Source organism: Seriola dumerili, unplaced genomic scaffold (assembly GCF_002260705.1).
Source record: "Seriola dumerili isolate Sdu_G_001 unplaced genomic scaffold, Sdu_1.0 BDQW01000161.1, whole genome shotgun sequence".
In the NCBI taxonomy this organism is placed as follows: Eukaryota; Metazoa; Chordata; class Actinopteri; order Carangiformes; family Carangidae; genus Seriola; species Seriola dumerili.
In genome coordinates this window covers 1,483,256-1,502,152 of record NW_019174416.1, presented here as the reverse complement: position 1 = coordinate 1,502,152, position 18,897 = coordinate 1,483,256, and the positions used below count along the sequence as shown (strand labels likewise).

The window sequence follows — 18,897 nt, the reverse complement described above, 5'->3', positions numbered from 1 at the left end:
TTATTAGATAGAGCATATTTATTATTAGCCTATGGCATGCAGCAGCATTGCCACATTTACCACTGTATTTGATAACAGTCTCCCAGGGTCAGATCCACACAAATTATACATTACAAAACACAGATAGCTGCAGATAGTGATATTAAAAATGGATCTTGTGTATACACACTTTAAAATAAGTTACATTTATTTAAAAATATATACATGTTTATACAGAAACTCTTACAAGGTATTGTATTGAATTTTTGAGGAGGTCAGTCTTGATTCTGGGAAGATTGTGCAAGGCTTCATGGACGTCATAAAAATTTGAGCCAAGGTTAAAGTTTTAGTTGCAAACAAACATTTCACAACAAAGGATGGGGCAAAAAGTTCTCGGGCTGATTAGTGATTTGGCATGCACTGTAACCAAACAGCTTGGGAGTCGACAAAGCCAATTTCAATCACAACATCTTAGCTACGCAGGTCACACAGCGTGATACATGTCTGACAGACGAGTAATGTGAAGAGAAGTGAGAATAGATCCATGTGTCTGATTATGTTACTGCATTTACTTAACCAAAAGTCTGCTTGTTTTTACAGCCTAAGCAGCCATTAAGCCACACTTCTGTTAATGCGTCATGCAAAGTGAAATTCACAGGAATTATGCTTCAGTTACTCAGGTCTGCTCTCCAGTTTCTTACTGACTGTATTTGGTTTGCTTACTTTATGTAACCCATATGTTGAGCAATGTGGAAAAGAAACCAATGACAATAGATTTTAGGTATCACACTAAAAATGATTTTTATCTGCAACACAGCTTCCTGCTAAATATGATGAACACTGTTAATATGACAAATACAAATAAAACAATGATGAATATTTGTCCAAAGTGAACTTCCTGTGCTTTTCTGTGAAACAAACAATACACAAAAGAGCTGTTCAGATACTCTGTCATCATCATCATCATTTTACTATCATCTGTAAAGCATTCAGCGTCTCTGATATCAGCCAGTTTTATTGCCGACTCATTTAAGATTCTCAGCCATTTACTGTCACAGCAGTTAAAATAATTCCCACTAATATACATGAGATTAAGGTGATCAGATAAATTATGAATCAAAGAAAGGTTTAAAGACACAAAGTGGTTGTTTCTTATGTTGATTTCTCTCAGAGGAGAGCAGCTTAAACTGCTGGGAATAATATCAAGATGGTTGTTCGATATGTCCAGCTGAGTTAATGCTGGCATACAGGGTAACGACAGATCAGAGCTGGTCATGTTTATTTCACTGATAATCAAGGACTGAAGAGTTTCCTGCACACCCTCTAGTGCACCTACATGCATTACCATGTGCGGATTTCTTGCAAGATTGAGGGAAACCAAAGAAGTTTCCTGAAATGTGTTTGGATGAAGCATTTTTATATTGTTTTCTTTAAGACTGAGGTGTTTAAGAGTTCTTAACTGCCCGAAGGCAACACAGGATGTGTTGAGATTTAGTTGCTGTGTTGATTGAGAGCTTCCCAAATGGTCCATGAGAGCACAAGGCTGCACAGAGTTGTCTTGTAGATTTAATTTATCTATTTGTGTGAGTGCATTGAGAAAGAACGGTGAAATAAATGCAAGTCCATTGCTCTGCAGCTCGAGGTGCTTTAAGGAGGGAAAGAAAAGCTGCCGACGGATTTCTGAATCACTATAATTTCTAACATTCCAGATAATATTTCGCAGACAGTTGTGACTGAAATTCAGCGTTTTTAAAGAGGAGAGAAGGCTCAACGTCTCCAGTGGGAAAGACCTGAAGTGGTTATAGCTCAGGTCAATGTAAATCAAGGGCATCTGCCTCCAGTTTGCATGTAGGTTATTTTTTCTAACTATTCTCTCATTTGTAATCTCAATATAAAGAGAGTTGGCCTCTGATACCATTGTAGCCTCTGAATTTAAGGTACCAACCATATTATTCTGTAAATGAAGATACCTCAAAAAGTTCCTTTTTGGAACAATTGGGAAATAAAGGAGTTTGTTGAAACTCAAGTCAAGAATTTCAAGCCCATACAACTGGTCATCCTCACGCGTAACAAAAAACTCCAATGAATTTTGACTAAGATTTAGATATTTAACTTGATGTAATTTAAAATCACAGATATGTTCAAGGTTATTTTTGGCCAAGCTTAGCATCTCTAGTTTGGTCAGTGGTTCGAATGTCCCCTGTTCTATCACTGATATCAGATTATCATCAATAGTAATGGCCCTCAGACCTTTACTCTCCTTGAACAAGTTGTGTGAAAGTCTTGTCAAAGCATTACCAGTCATCTTAAGTTGATCAAGAGAAGGTTTGTTTCGAAGGTACAGCTCTGCTGCATCATCACTCAGACCGTTCATTGATATATCCAAACTCCTCAGTCTACTGATGGATTGGAGAGCTTTGCTGTTACTGCCAAGGTTGTTGTTCAGCGCATTTCTGGACAAATTCAACTCTTCAAGTTGAGCCAGATTTTCAAAAGCCCCCTCGGAGATGAGATCCAGCTGGTTGGAGCTCAGGTCCAGCTGCTCCAAGTATGGCAAAACAAGTGTGTGCAACTGTCTGATGAAGTTATTGGACAGGTCTAGTCTTCTAAGTCTTACATCCAAATCCAGGGGGACAGAATAGAGGCTCTGGTTGTTCCAGGACTGCTCCTTGAAATGAAAGGAACATTAATCATAATCAGAGAGTGAACCATGGAAACCAAAGTCAAACAATCTTAGCAGTTTCTAAGATCTCAAAACCAGTAATTGTGCAACTTTATAGACTAAAATAATTGAATAAATTGCAACGATTTTACACATTTTGCACTTAAATTACCCATCTTGAGCCTACCTTTGGATCATCATAAGTCAGTCCAGTTATATAAATGTCCTGGCTGAGTGACCAGAGTAATAGGAGATTGGAGAACATATGTTTGACCATTCTCCCTCTGCTGCTGCTTCTGCTGCTGTTAAACTGCACAGTATCACTACTGTTGTCAGAGCTCATATACACACTCACACACACCCTCTTATAGCCATGCTTCATAAAAAAAAGGGAGAGAGAAAGCAGCTGTGGACACCAGATAGACACCGTGGATACTATATTTAGACAATAAAGGCTTTGCCACTGATATATCACTTTCAATAAAGCTTGAGAAAGCATCTGAGTAAGGACTCTCTAATTTAGATAAAAACAGTTTTTAGACCAAGTTGGTCATATTTCTGTGTTAAATGTAGTCTATTACACAGATAAATACATTTAAATTAGTTAGGGATTCAAATACCAATTGAGAATTTGTTTACACAAGGGAATATTATCACATTTATTACAACTTTAACTTTATCATGATATACCAAAGCATTTACAATATTGAGATTGCATGTTAACCAGGAAAACACATCCTGAGTGATATAAATTTATACTTATATTTGTTCCTGACATAGTCTAAGGGAAACGGAAACCATTCAAAAATAGATGAGGAACAAATAAACAGACAGTGTGGAGGTGGAGCTTGAGGGAAGCAGCTCAGCAAGGTATAAAGAGCCATGCAAAAATAGACTGATGAAAGGAGGTGGCACATATAAACAATGCAAAGAGACAGGCCCAGGTGAACTAGCTGAAAGACACACTTTAACACTTTAAAGCAAAAGAATTTTAAAAGTAGCTTGGTTCAAAAATGAAAAAAAAAAAAAAAAAACCTGACAGATGAGATGGGCAGTTCATTTAAAAAGTCGATTCTGTATTTTCCAGAGATTAATAACAGGTTCCTACAGTCTTCCTGCTGCTGTCACTCAGTCCTTTATCAGCACGCCTTCACACAGCTCAGTGTCAGCTTCCCACTTCCTGAGCTGCACCGGTTATCTTCTTCATTCTGTCTTGTTTCAGTTTAGCTGTATGACACCAAAAAAGGTCGAGTCTGCCTCCACTGAGATGAGGGCTTGGGGCCTGTATGGGATCACCAACTCGAGCTCATCGTTCTGATGCAGCTGCACAATACCTGTAACAGATACATGCTGTTGAAACAGATGGTATCAGGATAGACACAAGATGGGTGATGTTAAAGAGAAAACTGACATAAAGTGCCACAGTAAGGAGTTTTCATTGCTTCAGTGCTTCTTGGCATACACTCTACATGTCTCTCTCTATGTCTCTATAATGTCTAACATATCAATCCACAATCTCCCGTAGGCTGAGATATGGTGACTGTGAAAATGATAGCAGGTGATTAAATTGATTGTCGCATAACCATTCAGTGACCCCATGTGTGGAAGTATCTGCATTTATTATATTTCTCAACTCTTTAATTCATGTTTTTCCTTCAATTTGTCAAATAATTGAAAGACAGATGCTACTTGAACCTATAACTAGCTTTCTTGCCAAGAGTTAGATGAGAAGATTGACGCCACTCACTTCTCTGAACGGTTATTCTGTAGGTGCAGCCAGCAGCTGGTTAGCTTATTTAAGCACAAAGCCTGTTAACTGGGGGAAACAGCAAGTTTAATTAGTCGAGTTTGCTTAATCCATATAAAAACTAAAGTGTAACAATGACACTTACTTTTTACGGGGGTGTGTGATGTGCCAGCCTTTTTCTTGGTCTTGGCCTTAGACTCCAGGAAGTAACTGCTCTGGGCCAAGAAATAGTCTGGCACGTAACCACCCTCACAACCATGTGTTGTTTTTTAGACTTAAGTTTTGTATGTAATGAACAAATGAGATATCTAAGAGGTGCTGGCAGGTGGATTTTGTTAGTTTTGGACGGAGCCAGGCTTGGTTTGTGTTTCCAGTCTTTGAGCTATGCTAAGCTAACTTGCTGCTGGCTACAGTTTTATATTTACTGTGCAGCCATGAGAGTGGTGTCAATCTTCTATCTAAGTTTCAGCAAGAAATGCAAATGAGCATAAATTTCTATTTCTTTAATGCAGAGCAGCAGTAATGCTTCACTGACCTGAAGTGTAGCATGTGTTGGCAGGAGTTGCATCAGGCATCTCTTGCAGGCAGCGCAACACCTCTGTTGATGTCGTCTCTGCATTAGTGGAGCCCAAACTTCGAATAATATAACCCATAACTGTGCTTGGGCTTGTGAACAAAACCTGTGAATTAAGCAGAACATTAGCTGAAAAGCTGGAACAAATCAGATGTAATATCAACTTAGTTATGCTTGAGTTACAGTGACACAATACTTGTCCAAACACCAAGTAATAACCATCCTCTTGGACAACAATTCTGTTTTCCTTTTGTGAAATTGCATTTCCTTGCTGCGCAGAAACAGTCCAAGGGATCACTGTTATATTTCCTATGGGAAAAGGCAAGATACACTTATTCAAAATAATGGCAGACGTTGCGATGCTAAAGCCAAAGACTTGAATTTAGTTTTACCTCTCATGTCTGGCTGTTTGTTAGTGTTAGCAGTTAACTGCAGGAATGATGTTGGAGCTGGCAAGAGGGGGAAATAAACATAATACTTTAATTTTATTAACTTAGCATGTACTGTTTATGGTCTCACTACCAGATTAGACCGTAACTAATGGACACATTTTCAGTTCTCAGCTCCAACCCACCTCTGCAGCTGCCTTGTTCCCGTTTTACTCTCCTTGAAGACATCTTCAGAGAACTCTGAGCTTTTTGGAAAGTACTTGGCTTAATGTCCTATGAGAAAACAAAGCATTAAGAGAAAATTTATTATTGCAGCGTTATCTGAATACTCACTAATAGCATAAATCTCAGTAGTACAATGTCCAAGATGACTCCATCCTACATAATCAGTGACATACCTCCCTTGTTTTAGACATCTTGGCCATTTTCCCATTGACTCCCTCAGAACGTGGCTGATTTAATTGTAGAATTAAGTCCCCTTGGAGTTTTCGAAAATCATTTTCTAAAACACTGGCTCTGTGCACCAGGAAAAGACTAAGACAAAACATAAATGCCATTAGTGATAATAAAGCATTGTAAAGCATACCGAGACTTGCAGACTGGATGTCCTCAAGTTACTCAAATGGGTGAGGTCACACATGAGTTAACCCCGGAAATCAATGTTCAGTTTCAAAACTAGTTTCTAAATGAGGAACTATCTCCTCTCTGCCTCTCAAGATGGATTTCATTTAGATTCTATGAAGATTATGGCCAAATTGCAATGTATTGTGAAACTTGCAGTCAAAGTAAAAGCCACGTTTTAATAAAGACAAAGGCCTCACTCAAAGAACATCATTTGTTCTTGTCAGTACTTGTGCCAGCAGAGTCCAATATGAAAGAGAAGTTTTAACCTTTTAAATCAATACCACCGGCTGCACAAACAAAAAAGACAGACAAATGCCTTTAGACAGAAAATGAAACATTTTAATCCATCAATCAACTCCATTTACAAAAGTATATCCCATTTTATATACAATATGTACAGAGACGTATAAACAACTATCAGTTTTCCACATGGATTCACTCATATGGTAACTAAACAATAGCACTGTAACAAAACATATCACTGGTATTCTGCAGGGATGCTGTAGTGCAAATGTGTGCAAAATATATAGTGCTGTTGCTCTGTGAATACCTTATAAATCCAGTTTTAATGGGGTTTCTCAGCTTTGCATAGATACCTTTGTCCTTGCTTTGAACATTTATATGCTCTTTTAATCATTTTTATAACCCAGGGGCATATGGAGCTTTAAACCCCTTGTTAAACCACTCACTTATAACTGTTAATATAATTAAATTAATTAAAAAGGCCAAGTATACAAACTGCAAATAAAACATTTCAAATAGCTGGTGTTTTTGGAGATACAAGATTATCATTCAACAGCACTTAAAAGTATGTAAATATTAAGTATCTGTCAGCGCAGTGTCCTTCCTTGTTATAAAGAGAGATGCTGTCTGTATTGACACAAAATGGTGACTATAAATAGAAACCTTTGTTTGATGAGGACACGTGGCTCATCAAGGCTGATCTCTTTGCACAGAATCAATGTGAGGGGAACCATAACAGTCTATATTGTCCTTTTTAATACAGAGCTGTGAACGTGAACTAAAGTCACCCAGGGGCTCCCTCAACTTTAATAACCTAGAGGATTTAAGTGCCCTCTAAACAGGGGCAAGACACGGGCTAGAAGTTGCTTCTAAAAACAGTTCTAATCAATTCATAAATCCTAGATCAGGCAGAATGGTAGGACAGTATCACTCTGGACTGATTTGACCGTTGTGAGCAACTTTTTCATTTCTGTGGAGGCCTGGTGGCTGTGTAGTTATCAGTTCTGTCCAGCAGATGGAGCCTCTCCTAGTCTGACACTTCCCAGGAAGGTGGTGTGGTTGGTCATACTGATGAGTGTGTCCTCGTACACTATGCGTATGGAGATCCTCTGGCCGGCGCGAAGCAGGCTCACCCCAGCCGTGTAGCAGGTGTTGAACTTGCGTTGGCCTGTCTCGATGCTGCAGGTGCAGCGGAGGAACGGGTTGGAGTCCACCATCACCTCATAGCTGGCAATGTCGGTGAAGTTGAGGTAGTACACCTGGTGGAGAAGGGAGACATAAAATTCACAAAAGACTGAGAGGGGTAGTCAAAACAAGTCCACATAATATTTAAGAGCTCATTTAAAGCTGAAACAGCTGGAATATCAGAGTGGCCGACAAGGATTTGAGTTATAGAGCTTCACATTTAGCCACAGGGAGTGGGGAAAAAGAAATATGTCTCATAATATAAATCAAAGAAATTACAGATAAGCAAAGCGAGCAGGTTTTTAAGCTTAACTACAGAACAACTGCCAGTTCTTTTGACTCTGAACTGTAAATTTTAAGAGTTACGTCAAGGACCGTACTCACTTCTACCTGACTATATATGAAGTAGACACCGTCCAACAGCACCTCTAGCTCTCCAGAGCGAGGGTGCATTTTAAACACGCGGTGATGGATGGACACCATCTTCCAGTTCCTAAGGATGCCTTCAGACAGATCTAAACATGTCACAACAAACAAAAACAAAGAGGCAAGCAGTCAACATAAACAGCTTTCAGCAGGGTTTAACTACAACCAGAGCTCATCACTGACAGAAAATATAAACCTGCTAATGATGCTTACACTCATTTCAGACAGACTGACTGATGCAGGGTAAGCTGAGCCTGCTAGCATGCGAGGCTTCTGCTCCTGACCTGAGTTAACATGGGCCTGACTTAAAACATAAGCCTATAACTGTTTGCTAATCCTCTAATAGCTATAGGATTACATTAGGGTTACTATAATCTTACATAATCTTTCAGTAAATATTGATATTAACATTTAGCCCTCTAAACCATAAGATCTTAGGTTCTGTAGGTGACTGCATCAACTTTCCATAGGGTGATCAAATAAAGAAAAGAATATCTGGCGTAAACATTTTAAAAATCAACCAAATGTAGCCAAAACAAGGTGTTGAGGTTAAGCAGTCACGTGTATTAGTACAGTTGCGGATCCAGGACTTTGACAGCGATTACACATGTTTATTGTTTTGTGTCAAACACAGTGGTGTAACTACAAATGAGCACAGACAGAAGGCCCCACCTTCTCTAACTTGGATGGTTGTTTCCTGCCCTTGTAAATGAACGACTGCAGGCTGAAAAACAAAAAAGATCTCTGGTGACTAATCTGGACACACATTAAAACAGGAGAATGGCTGTTTTATCTGGGATTTAGTGTGGGATAAAATTAAATTTCAATAGGTGACACACTCTACCTGGAATTCCTTTGTTTTCGTCTTATCGAGTACCCCTGCAACAACAGGAGAGAGACATGATAAAATTCTGGCCTTCAACATGGCAGAGGAACAAAGAAGTGATGAAGATTAAAGCAAAACAAACACTGACATAGTTTGAAGATAGATCACTGCTATCCCACACAGTGTTTGACATCCTGAATCAGTAACTCACACTGTGCAGACAATGAGTTCATCGATTTTGACAACTTGAGCCCCTTCTAGTGTGGGAATATCTCTACTTTCAGGAAAATACTGTAATCTAAGAACAAATCTCTCAACTTTTGGGTGTTTTCAGGATCTCTGGCTTGAGTTTTGGCTATCTCAGCGTGTTATCGTGTCATTTCTATTTTAAGTTTTATACCTGCTGGACCTTGCGCGCCCGGAGGTCCCTGTGGCCCAGGAGGTCCAGGGGGTCCTGCAGGCCCCACACCGATGCTTCCTGGAATACCGGGGATTCCAGGGATGCCCGGTGGCCCCTGTGGGCCCGGGGGACCAGGGGGACCAGGGGGCCCCGGCACAGACCTTTTCTTCCCTGTAAAGAGAGAAAGCAAAAATGGTTGGCAAACTGAAAAACCGAGGATGTTAATCTTTTGACTGTCAAATCAGTTTCATTTATAAAAGCCAAAATAACAAATTTGCCTCCAAGGGCTTTACGATCCACTCAACTTCTGTACAGACTGTAAACTCTGATATGAAGGGCCGCAAGAGTCGGGAATAATATCAGAATTTTTTCAGGTCGGACAGAGTCAAATATTGAAAGCTTGTCATTTACTTTAAGCAAACACCATGACTGGATTTTGGATGACATCTCAAGAACACTTCCAGAAACCTGACGGCAGGTTGCAGTCTAAACAATACCAAAAAAAGTGGGAAGTGAAATTTAGGCTGAATTTTGAAATACCTTTTTTCTTCTCTTTCCTTTTTTCCTTTCCTGTCGATTCTGTAAGAAACAAAAACAGTGTGATTAAGCTTGAAATGGTCTCCTGAACAATTATCATCTCAGATAACATCTCGGGTATCCAGCTCATTCCATGTAGGTATCCTAAATAGGCTAAAATAACAGATTCAGATGTTGTGCGCTGAACACTGGAGTGGAGGTATGTCAGTCTGTGGTATCTTCTAGTGTAGTAATTTGTAAGTGTGGTTTCACCTCCTCTGTATGAACAAGTGCCTTAAGCATTCACAGGCAGTGGAACTGGAGAAGATCATTAGAGAGATACTTTATCCTGCCAAAATCCTTTTCTTTGAATTAAGCCCAGATGGAGAATGTAGATGAAAGTGTGTGTGTGTGCGTGTGTGTGTGTGTGTGTGTGTGTGTCTCCCCTTTACAACCATGTGTATGTGTGTGCGTGCATGGATGTTGGTGGGGCATCTATGTCAGTGCTTGAAAGACAAAATGCACTTAGTGTGCTGCTGCGTGTGTGTCTGCTCCGTGTGCAGCTGAAGAATCCTTTTCAAAAAGCCGTCTCGCTGTTCTTGTGTTTACCATGTCATTACAACTACAAAGGCCATTTAACCTTAAAACCTCACAGTTTGAGTCCCCCTCAAACATATGGCCAGTGTTTCTCCTCTGGCTAAATGACTGGATGCATCCGCATAGATTTCTCTTAACGAGCAGCCCTATCTGGAATCTGGTGCCCGTTAGGAGTGCTGAGAACACACACACACACACACACACACACACGCGTGCACACACACAAGCACACGCGCGCACACACACGCACGCGCGCACACACTCACACACTCACACACTCACACACACACACACACACACACACAAACACACATCTAAGGCTGAGATTACAAAAGCCTTTGTCTGTGCGCTGAGAGCAGAGGAGAGACCTGGGAATGATTAGTGTTTAGAGGCTCGGGACTTTGCTGATTTATGTAGAAAGTCTCAAAGGTGAGTTTTTTCTTCTAATTTAAACACAATCACTAAACTTCCCCCCAAGTATTCAGTGTCACGCCACAGACATTGGAATGCCTTGTGATCATGCTGCACTTGTTGCACTCAGACATGAAACTTCAAAGGCTTTGCTTTTTTATTTGCATAGCTCACATTCTAAACAAAAACTACAAAAGCAAATTCAGACATATTGGCCAGATGGTTTTCTGTGGAGCTATTGATTATGATTTATCAATTTGGTGGAATTAATGAAAGCCATCAAAGTCTCAGATGATAGCCCATACACCCACCTGGTTCTGTAAAATGACCTTGTTCTCAAAAGTGATGTTTTTTTTTTTTTTTGTCTTATTTTCTGACAGTTTGGGCCTGACCGATAACACAGATGGATTCCAAAGCCTTAATCTGCTTAGCTGACAGATACAAAAGATATTTTGGGGACCTGATATTATTTTGAGATGGGGGAAATCAATGCGGGCTTTGCTGTCTGTTTCAAATTGGTGAAACCCTCCCAAACCCCTTGTTGTCCTTGTTTGCTATCCAAGTAATAATCAGTCCCATTCTATTTAATCTCTTGCTCTATAAACTCAGCAACATTATGTGGTGCAGCACAGAGCAGTAAAAAATCAATTCCACAAAAAAGTGAGAAACCATTAACAAACTGTTTTCAAAATTTAACAGCCTTAAGCCCACCATAAGCCGGTTATTTACACTGTACTGAATCTCCTCCAAACACACAAAAGTTACAGAAACCTCTTGCTTGTTTGGTACATATCCAGAAAATAGACTGATGCAGGTGCACCAGAGAGCAGAGTGTGTGTGTGTGTGTTTTTTCATCATTAAATGTACTGAATTTAAAGTTAGAGCCTGAAAAATATAGATGGGGAGACAATAAAGCTTAAGTATCAGCATATGTCTGTGTCAAGGTGTGAGGATAAGAGACACAACATGATGATAAATCCTGAAGGAAAAAAAAAAAAACCTGGTACCTGTCTCTGGCTGCTTGCCGGGACTCCTTTTCGCTCGCTGAGTTATGCCCCTGTTATCCTCTGTGGCATGGAAGTCGCTATTTCTGTGCAGTAACCTCTCCTGGTGAAAAACAAAAGAAAATATTAGAAAATATTGAAAATTCCTATTGCATAAAATTCGAGAGTGATTACTCACCGTGGACACAGAGACCACCTTATATTAATTCCATGAAGGAAACAAAAGCAATGAGTGATACAAGTTTTTGAGAGCGAAACCCATGTTTCAAGTGGCCTTTCTATTCTTGGGGTATAATGTTTGCACAGGGACAACTTGGGACATTTGAAAAGATGTGAGACACTGTCAGCCAGCACATTCATTTGTGGCCAAGTCATTGTCTGTCCCACTGGGGCTGTAACCTATCCTGTAACCCAAGTCACTTTTGTCTGTGTTTCTGCCGTTTGAGACAGTCACCTGGACACGACTGCTCTAAAATTCACCTTTTTATACAAAAGGAGGGTATGAATTGTGGTTAATCTGAGAGCAATACCCATTCACATGGCACCTGGTCCCAACCCTATTCAGAGATAGCGTGAATAAGCTAAAACAACGGGGAGAAGAAAGAAAAGGATCTGATGGAGCTGGTCTGAGCTCATCCCTAAAAACAGGAAAAAGGCTATGCTACAGTGGTAGGGTGTTCCCATGGGCCAGCGAGTGGCGGGACAAACCGCATGCCTGTGTTCTTATGTGACTGGTTCTGGTTGACCTACATTCACATGAACTCTGTGGGACGTGCTGACCTGACTGTGGCACGCTCGAGACATGAACGGCTCTGACAACAAAATATTTCATGCACAGGATTTGGAGTCTAAAAAACGCAGATTGTTCAAAGTCACTTTCTGTTAGAAGAGCCAGTTTGTGATCACATCTCCTTGGAGGATTCCCAGAACCCGATAGACAAAGGAACGCGGCACTGGAAACACAACAAGGCCACCCAAAGCCCTCTTTTCGTCGAGCCTCGCAATATTACGAGATCACTTTCGGTCACACTTTGGAGTGTCAGCATAAATAATGGTAAGAGCGTGAGGTATAAAAGGCTGAGGACAGACGACCAGACAGCTTGTATTGTGCTGGACATCTGCTTGGAGTTTGTGTAACTGACATCTCCAAAGCAGTGACACGTGCAGCACCTTAGCATGGATCAAAAGATAATAAATACCAATGTATCATTCATTCTGCGGCGAATGAATCAGACATGGTTACTGACAGACACTTTGACCTCTCTCGTTCCATGGGGGGTTTATCCCAGTTGAGGATATGAGATGACATATTCCATGTTTCCATCAGTGAAGCTCAAGTAAACATAGTTGTTAAACCCCCCCCCCCCCGCCGGCGAGAAATCTCCTTCTCCCGAAAGCAGCGTGAACTCCCAGTGCCTCTTTGTGTGGTTTTCGAGCAGAGCCACTGAAAGATCGTAAGAAGACAGACAAGAAAAGTTATGTTTCGAGTTTCTTCTATACCTCGTCTCAGATGTGGGAACCCCCCCCTGCGGTGAAGGATGAGCTGTATCATGTCAAACACCCCCCGCTGGCTGTGTTGGGCAAGCTCAGAGTATTTAAAGTCTACATCCCTGACCAGCTGCCAGCCATGTCTGACCTTATAAGCACGGGAATTCCAGCCTGATGGAGGAGTATGTGTTGGAATGGTTTATCGACACACACAGACCTCCAGATGTTCCCGCAAGCAGCGACGTTTGCTGTTCATTTGGTGCGCAGGTGTCTCCACATCTCCTCTCCAGCTGTTGGCATATAGGGGGCTTTTACCTCTCAAAGGATTCTGGGTGTATGTTCAGGCATATGGCATTACACTTTCGTCTGTTCTGACAGCCAAAAATGATTCAACAGCCAATTTCTGGCCCGAGATTAAGCTCCAGCAGAACGACAAAAAACAAACAAGCAATCTGCTAGGCTACCACCAAACTGGTGTGGCTGGTGTTGAAGATGAAGGCAACTAAGTGATTTAAAGAAAAAAAGAAAAGAAAAAAAGTATACCATTATACGACTATAAGAAATGGTTTTGTGCCCTTCTTTGCTTCATTTCACTTCATTACAACATTTACAGCCTTCATACCCTTCAAAGGCACGCAGAGTTACAGTAAATCAGGATGACAATGTGTTGGTATGTATGCCAAGTGCCAACTATTGAGTAAACCATTCTTTTTCAGCACGAGGGAAAAAAAATGCTATTAATTAGAGGGCTTTCAAATCTTCAAAGCGTGGGGGGGTGCTGTTACGCTCACAAGACGCGATTCCCCGTTGCTCCGTGAGGATATGACTAAAATTCAGTCACCTCAGGGATGTGTAATTTTCTGATCACAAGATTTCTTTTTGCCCTATTAACACTTCCTATTACAGCTTTTATTTCTACCCTTCTCTGCACTTATACTACTGAAATTCCCTGACATTCATACCATTTCAAACTGATTATGGTAATAAAATGCAAGAGCTTGTTTATTCTTAAACCATCATGCCTTCAGACCTGCTTCAAGCTCACATTTTCTCCACAAACAGACATTTGTGGCAACAGTAATGCCTCTAATTTCCACAGCTCGTCCAAGATTTCATCACTAAATTGCGGTTAAGAATGTGAGGTTACAAAAGTTGAGGAGGTGAAACTGAGGGCTGGTGGCTAAGGGTGCCAGATGGGTGCCCATCACCGCAGTACAGGCATTACTAACTTTAATGGCATGCATACTGTTTGAGAACTCAAGTCTCATAATACTCCTGTGATTCACACTCCTGGGCAGAACAATGACAGCGTGTTTTCCTCTTAAATATCACCAAAAAGGAGTGTCCCTGCCTCAGCCAATATCACACACTGTTCTCTCGAAGGCCATGTGTTTCAAACCATAACTTGGGTAATTTAATAACAGCTTCCATAGATTGTCATCGAAAAAAAAGCTGTGGAGCTCAACCTAAGGGAAATGTTGCCTGTCAGCAGCCAGTCACATTTCAGATTCTTGCAACACTTGCTGGCAAAGTGATGCCGAGCTCAGTGCCGTGAATGCCTTGAGAATTTATTATTTTGGTGGATGTTTGTGACTCTGGACTTAATCTTTACTGGGCGTCTACTTCATCTGTCTGTCAAGACAATTCAGTCTTATATGGAAACGTTTGCAGCCTCTTATCGCTGATGTTTCTACCTCCCCTGCCTTATACTTTTATGACACTTGTGCCCACACTGATTAAACCCTGATATGTAGGCTTGCTCTATCTGTACATATGATACTGCCATTTGAACTAATCATGCACTGGTCACAATTAAAGTACATGTGGGTGATAGCCCACCCCGGACCCCCAGAGCATGTATGCTGCTGAGGACTTTGTGTCCCATCAAACTGACTTTTTTAATAGCCGTTAACTAGACTCCAGATGTTTCAGCATCTGTTCTTTGTGAGGCTTTGAAGGCATACTTCAGAGGAGAAAATTATTTCATATAAGGGTTGTAAGAAAAATGTTAGGCTCAAGAAGAAAACACAATCCGAGCTAACACAATTCTGTGGATTGAATTTCATTATGTTTTACTTACTGAGGTCGGCCGACTGTGAGTGACACTAATTCACTCATGCCCTGCATCACACTCGTACCTCGCACTTCAGAGCAACACACACCTGGGAGGGGCTTTTTACTGTTGGGAACTGGGCAGATCTACCGGACAGCTGGGATTTACTGCCTTGCTCAAGGGCATACCAACTGTGACTGTTGAGTGGACGAGTGTTTGTTCACTTCCCAGACCCACATCGTAAATGACCAGATCATCTGCTCTCATTAAGAAGCAACTACAGGCATCTGAAAAAGTGTGAGATGTTAAGTGGTACATAACGTTTAACTGCAGGTCAGAAATGAGTGAATTTCTCCAACAAAGACCTCACCAACGTGTTCCTGACGCTTTTATTCTATATTTTCCTGTTACAGTGAGTCTTATTGCTGGGGAAATATCAGAGGATCTATAAACCTTTCAAGTGGCAGTTTAGATAACAGAGCAATACCGTTTCTATTTCAGCTCTTACATCTGAGAAAACAGATGAAATAAAATTTTTATAGGTATCCTGTCAAGTATAGATAGGCTCAAATTGTGTTATATTGTTACAAATTTGGTTTGATAGCATTTGCTGTTGTGTCTTGTTTTCTTTATTTGCTTCACACCACCCCACAAATCAAGTTACAAGCAGTCCCTCTTCTGTTCACACAGAGATTCTCAAAACTGATTAGAGACTTGGAGCATTACAGCTTATACAGCCAAGGTCCTTATTTGGCCACAATAACTCTCTTCAGATCAGGTGTGTACCTATAAATTATTCCAAGTTTCAGTACAAAACACCTGATCCTAACTGCTCCACTTCAGCAGAAGACTGTAAAACAAGTGACGGGGTGTGGTTGAAGTACAAGAAGACAAAAATTAGATAAAAATGTATTAAGATCTGAACAATAATAAAACTAAAATTTAATGCCACTAGACTAAAACTAAATTTGCCTCCAGAATAAAACACAGGACTGTAAACTGGAGCCAAAGGAACCATAAACGTATGCATTAAAACATTTACAGAAGAAAAAACTTTGCTGCTATCAATAAGCAGTTTTGATATTTACAGCTTAAAACTTTCTATTTTAATCTTTCTTTTTTTTTTCCAGTTAAAAGAAGCTTCATCCTCCATAATACCGTAATCTGAATTGAGCAAAAGTTCTCTTTCCACTCTGTTTAACTCAAGAAGCCACTAAACAAGACAGTTGTGCCAAAAAAGTGTCTTGATTTCCACTGGGTGCACTGTTTACCAAGGTTGATTTATGCTTGACGCTGACCAGCCCAGTTGAAAGCTGACACGCACTAAATTCAGTGTGCAAAGCTGTTTTTGCATGATGAGGAACCACACCATTTGTATTTTACAAAATAAAACTCAACCGCAAATCAGAACAAGTCCATCTGAAGAGAGGTCACACACTACTGATATTTCAAGACAAGGCCTATGCCTATGTTTGTATATTTGTTCCTATACCTGATTGTTTAAGCTTGTCTTTGTTTTCGAGTTAGACTTGTCATGTACTGTTACACTTGTCTGTATACCTGCACATCACATCAAATTTCACTGATGCTGCTGAAGTGCCTTTGATGAAGAGCTGTGTGAAAAATCCAATAAACAATTTTTAGCTGTACAAAAGGGATTCTTCAAAGGAAATGCCTGAAAAGCTAACAAGTGCGGCCGCTGCGTCCAAATGCCACATGCTCCTGTTTCTCCAACTATGTAAACTGTGGGATGTGTAATCAGAGTTGTTTAATGCAGACATCTGGCAAGGACAGCATCACAGCGCTGTTAAATATTTACAGCTGGGCTACAGTCTTTCACCTCATGAAGCGTCACCATCTGGGTTGAATACCAGGCCCATCTAACTCGGTCCTAACCAGGGAAACCGCTACTATCTAAAATAAGCTTAGCAAAGGACACACTAAGGACTAAATGAATAGGTTGAGCTTCCCACTTGTGAAAGGAAAATGTTACAGAGCAAGCCCCAATACTTTCCTACGGAGAAATAAACGCCTCCATCCTTAATAACCTAAATTCCTCTGAATGACTATCAAGTAGACGGTTCTGCACAGCGAAATGTCCAGCCAATGCTCCACACACAGAGGATCAATTTCTCTGCAAAAAAGGTTACACAACTGGTGACATATGAGCTAATTGAGCAAGCAATGCAAAGTTGAGACCTACACTTGGTCCCTTTGTACTGATGAAATTAGGGAGTGTGTGGCGGTGCTGGTGGTGGTGGGGCTGTTGCCAAAGCCACAGACAACACAATGAACATTCAATCAGCCCGCTGCCAGAAAAGAAAACACATGTGAGACGGGCTGGCTCTGCTCCAAGTACCAACTGCCCCATCTAAGTCCTGATGAATTTACATCAGCCCTTGGGCTTTGCACCTGCTGGTGATCCAGTTAATTTTCCGTCCACCTGCTCGAGCACACTGACTGACCCATCTCTGTGAATCCAGCTGGGCAGCCTGCCTACGTTTTTAACATCAACCTCTGTCTGCTGAGGGGGAGCTCTGGAAACAAGACAAATTGAGTTAAATGTGGTTTGATTACAGAAAAATAAAAGTCATTTCAGATGTGAATTATTTTACTGAAGGACATTGTTTAAAAGTCAGGTTCTTGTTTTGTTAAGGTAGAATTTGGACCATACTATCCTAACTTCCTTGATATACCCCCCCACCCCCCCACCCCCCTGGATGTGTTTACCTCAACATTGGCCAGGTGACAGACTTGAAGCTTATACCTCTGCGCATCTTTGCCCAAAGAGGCTGAATCACGCACACGGGAGCGATAATTCAAAAACATATTTGTGTGTAAACGGAGCTGGCAAAACTTCGTGACAGGCTACTGTAAAATAAGTTGCCCAGAAACATGCCATAACAGAGCACAGACACAAAACCTGACACCGTGATACGGGAACAGGAGGACTGAACGGAGGTGAATGAACACGAACTGCCTCCGTGTGAGGAATGAAAACAATGTCGTGTTAAAGAAGCTGATCTTCATTTAGCTTTGTGTTTTTTTTTTTCAATTTTTTTTACGGTTTCATTTTATTGTTGGATGTTTTTACCTCATGACCCTCTCCTCCGCCGCGGCTGCTGCCGGAGTCCAGTCGCGGGTGGCCAGGCGAGGAGAGCACCGCCGCCGGGTCAGCCAGGTCACTCCCCGCAAGTGTCAACATGGAGTCCCGCTTCTGGTGGATAATTTCCCTTTTGACTTCGGACCGCAGGTCCAAATAGCAGACGAGGGTGACAGCGTGCAGAGACAGCGACAGCAGGAATAATCCCAGGAAGACGACACTGCTGCTCCGACTCCTGCACTTCTTGTTGCACGTGCAGGGAGCCGCTCTGGGCATCACTTTGCCCGGGAAATCCTCCGCGGGTGAACCATCGCATGCCATTATCGGACGGAGCGCGAGTCAGATGCTCTTTATCTCGGCATAATCAGCTCGTATGTCTCGCGCGGGCCGCGGCTATTCATTAACGTGGAGACTCATAGGTGCAGCAGCAGCAGCAGGTCGACGCAAACTTCTTCGAGTATCTGTAGTAACAATGGAGACCCGCCTACCTCCTCTGTGATTGGTCCGGGACAATTACGAGCCCAGACGATCCGGGCCAGAGGTTGAGGGCTGGATGCACCTAGGTGTAGTAGTCGAGCGACACCTAACGGACAAAGGGAGCTGCTGCAACTCCTGTGGGATGCTGATACTGAGAGGATGTTGTGAGAATATTCACTACTTTATATCTGTT

At 41.4% G+C, this 18,897-nt stretch overlaps 3 protein-coding genes across 7 annotated transcripts; all 3 read right to left on the bottom strand.

Moving 5' to 3' along the window:
• LOC111226733 (leucine-rich repeat-containing protein 32-like) lies at positions 1-3,286 on the bottom strand. 2 transcript variants are annotated; one of them, XM_022752030.1, is made up of 2 exons: positions 2,829-3,286; positions 1-2,641 (listed from the first exon to the last, which is right to left on the bottom strand). In XM_022752030.1, exons 1-2 carry the CDS (start codon positions 3,138-3,140, stop codon positions 782-784), a joined length of 2,172 nt encoding a protein of 723 aa, XP_022607751.1. In that variant the 5' UTR covers positions 3,141-3,286; the 3' UTR covers positions 1-781. The 2 variants fall into 2 exon arrangements, with proteins under 2 accessions (XP_022607751.1, XP_022607750.1); XM_022752029.1 differs by having other exon boundaries at positions 1-2,647; positions 2,829-3,285.
• A 29-nt stretch (positions 3,287-3,315) lies between these two features.
• Positions 3,316-5,970, bottom strand: LOC111226735 (tumor necrosis factor ligand superfamily member 13B-like). 3 transcript variants are annotated; one of them, XM_022752032.1, is made up of 6 exons: positions 5,750-5,970; positions 5,537-5,624; positions 5,355-5,411; positions 5,159-5,271; positions 4,924-5,068; positions 3,316-3,975 (listed from the first exon to the last, which is right to left on the bottom strand). In XM_022752032.1, the coding sequence occupies exons 1-6, from the start codon at positions 5,933-5,935 to the stop codon at positions 3,860-3,862; spliced, it is 705 nt and encodes a 234-aa protein (XP_022607753.1). In that variant the 5' UTR covers positions 5,936-5,970; the 3' UTR covers positions 3,316-3,859. The 3 variants fall into 3 exon arrangements, with proteins under 3 accessions (XP_022607753.1, XP_022607754.1, XP_022607752.1); XM_022752033.1 differs by having other exon boundaries at positions 5,171-5,271; XM_022752031.1 differs by having other exon boundaries at positions 4,924-5,271.
• Positions 5,971-6,323: 353 nt separating this feature from the next.
• Positions 6,324-18,670, bottom strand: eda (ectodysplasin A). Of its 2 annotated transcripts, none has more exons than XM_022751923.1 (8): positions 18,219-18,670; positions 11,587-11,686; positions 9,596-9,634; positions 9,056-9,226; positions 8,674-8,708; positions 8,502-8,553; positions 7,788-7,918; positions 6,324-7,477 (listed from the first exon to the last, which is right to left on the bottom strand). In XM_022751923.1, exons 1-8 carry the CDS (start codon positions 18,546-18,548, stop codon positions 7,217-7,219), a joined length of 1,119 nt encoding a protein of 372 aa, XP_022607644.1. In that variant the 5' UTR covers positions 18,549-18,670; the 3' UTR covers positions 6,324-7,216. The 2 variants fall into 2 exon arrangements, with proteins under 2 accessions (XP_022607644.1, XP_022607646.1); XM_022751925.1 differs by having other exon boundaries at positions 7,794-7,918.
• Between the last annotated feature and the right edge of the window lie 227 nt (positions 18,671-18,897).